Consider the following 1,790-nt stretch of genomic DNA (forward strand, 5'->3'; position numbering starts at 1 on the left):
CACATTAATTCTGCTTTGCATGGGCAATAGGGTTCTGCCTAGTGTTCTGTAGATTGGGAGGCTCAGAATTTGTGGACTGGCTGGAGTCAGTGGTTGTGGTGGCTGCAATAAACATTTTCCTTAGAAACATTTGCATTTCTAACTACATACAGTAGTGCAAATATTGTCTTTCTCCCATTCAACAGTTTTTTCAGGGGTTTTCACTTCATCAACAGTGTTTTCATCTTTTGTCATAAAGTATTTATGCTTTTTTGGTTTTTCTTGCAGATCTTCTACGGTAAAGACCAGGACGTTCTACTTTTGTGGAAAATGTATCTTCACAAATAGTCTCCACAAGGCTATTTTAATCTCCTTATTCCTAAGACTATATATGATGGGATTGAGGAAGGGAGGCAAGACTGTGTATGTCACAGCGATCACCAAATCCTGCACGGACAGAGTGTTTTCAGATGGTCCTAAGGCAGCAAAGAGCCCCGTGGTAAGAAAGAGCAAGATGACAATCAGCTGAGGGGAGCAGGTGGAGAAGGCTTTTGCTCGACTCTGTCCTGAAGGGATTCTCAGCACCGTTGAGAAGATTTGGAAATAGGACATCATCATGAGAATAAAGCATCCCAGAACCAAACATGAGCTCAGGGCCAGGATCAAAAACTCTACAAAGAAAACCTCACAGGAAACCAGGGCCAGCACGTGAGGGATGTCACAGAAGAACTGGTGGATCATGTTGGATCTGGAAACCTGCTCCCAAAACATGTTGCCAGTGTGGACGGTCGCGTAGGAGAAACAGCTTAGCCAGGTGGTGACCGCCATCTGATAGCACCTTCCGGATGTCATCACAGCTCCGTATTGGAGGGGGTGGCAAATGGCAATATAGCGGTCATAGGACATGACAGTGAGGAAGGCCAGCTCAGCAGATGCAAAGGCAAAGAAAAAATAGACTTGAGCCACACAGCCAAGATAAGAGATGGAGCTTCTGCGAGTCAGGGAGTTATGGATGGATTTAGGCACAGTGACTGAGATGTAGCACAGATCCAAAACGGAGAGGTTCTTCAGGAAGAAGTACATGGGGGTGTGAAGATGCTGATCGAGAATGATGACCGCAATGATGAGCAGGTTTCCCACCAGCGCTGCCAGATAAATCAGCAGAAAGAGCCCGACGTGCAGCACCTGCCGCTCCCAGGTGCCAGAAAACTCCATCAGCAGGAATTCTGTCACTTTTGTGAGATTGTCCATTTGGCAGGGAAATCTGTGTTCTGATTGTTGAGAAAAAACACACAGTACTTTTAAATGAGACAAGGTGAGCATGGTGTGGTAGGAGTAATCTCCTCCTAAATTAAATTCAATCCACTGTACGTCTTCCACACTGCTTATATAAATACAACGGTGGGAGATTTTAACATGAAATGATTATAAAATAATATATGCCTAAGACTACGAGTTGAGTAACCGATTTCTAAAAGCTTTGATTAATACTGTTTTTCTATTATACGGAACTTCTCAATCTTGAAATTAAGATTTTTCTCATCAAATAAACTAGGGTGCTTATTAAACATGCAAAATTTCAAGTCTCAAGGCAAATATACTAAATAAAAATTTGTGGGATAAAACCAGTACTTTGCTTTTCATACAAGTTTCTGAGTGATTTAATACAAAAGTTTGTAGTTTTAACTGTGGTTATACATCCTGGGCAGAGTCAACTCTCTTTAGCTATTTGTTGAATAAATTGGGTGGTAAGCCACTTTAAAATGAGGATTTACTATTTAAGACATGGAAAGAGTATGGAATATGATTTT

General features: G+C 41.7%; 1 protein-coding gene across 1 annotated transcript; it reads right to left on the bottom strand.

The window, feature by feature from the left end:
• Positions 1-259: 259 nt before the first annotated feature.
• On the bottom strand, positions 260-1,248 carry LOC111534888 (olfactory receptor 14I1). Its single transcript, XM_023201376.2, has one exon. The coding sequence runs from the start codon at positions 1,228-1,230 to the stop codon at positions 295-297; it is 936 nt and encodes a 311-aa protein (XP_023057144.2). The 5' UTR covers positions 1,231-1,248; the 3' UTR covers positions 260-294.
• Between the last annotated feature and the right edge of the window lie 542 nt (positions 1,249-1,790).

This window comes from Piliocolobus tephrosceles, unplaced genomic scaffold, assembly GCF_002776525.5.
Source record: "Piliocolobus tephrosceles isolate RC106 unplaced genomic scaffold, ASM277652v3 unscaffolded_29949, whole genome shotgun sequence".
NCBI lineage: Eukaryota > Metazoa > Chordata > Mammalia > Primates > Cercopithecidae > Piliocolobus > Piliocolobus tephrosceles.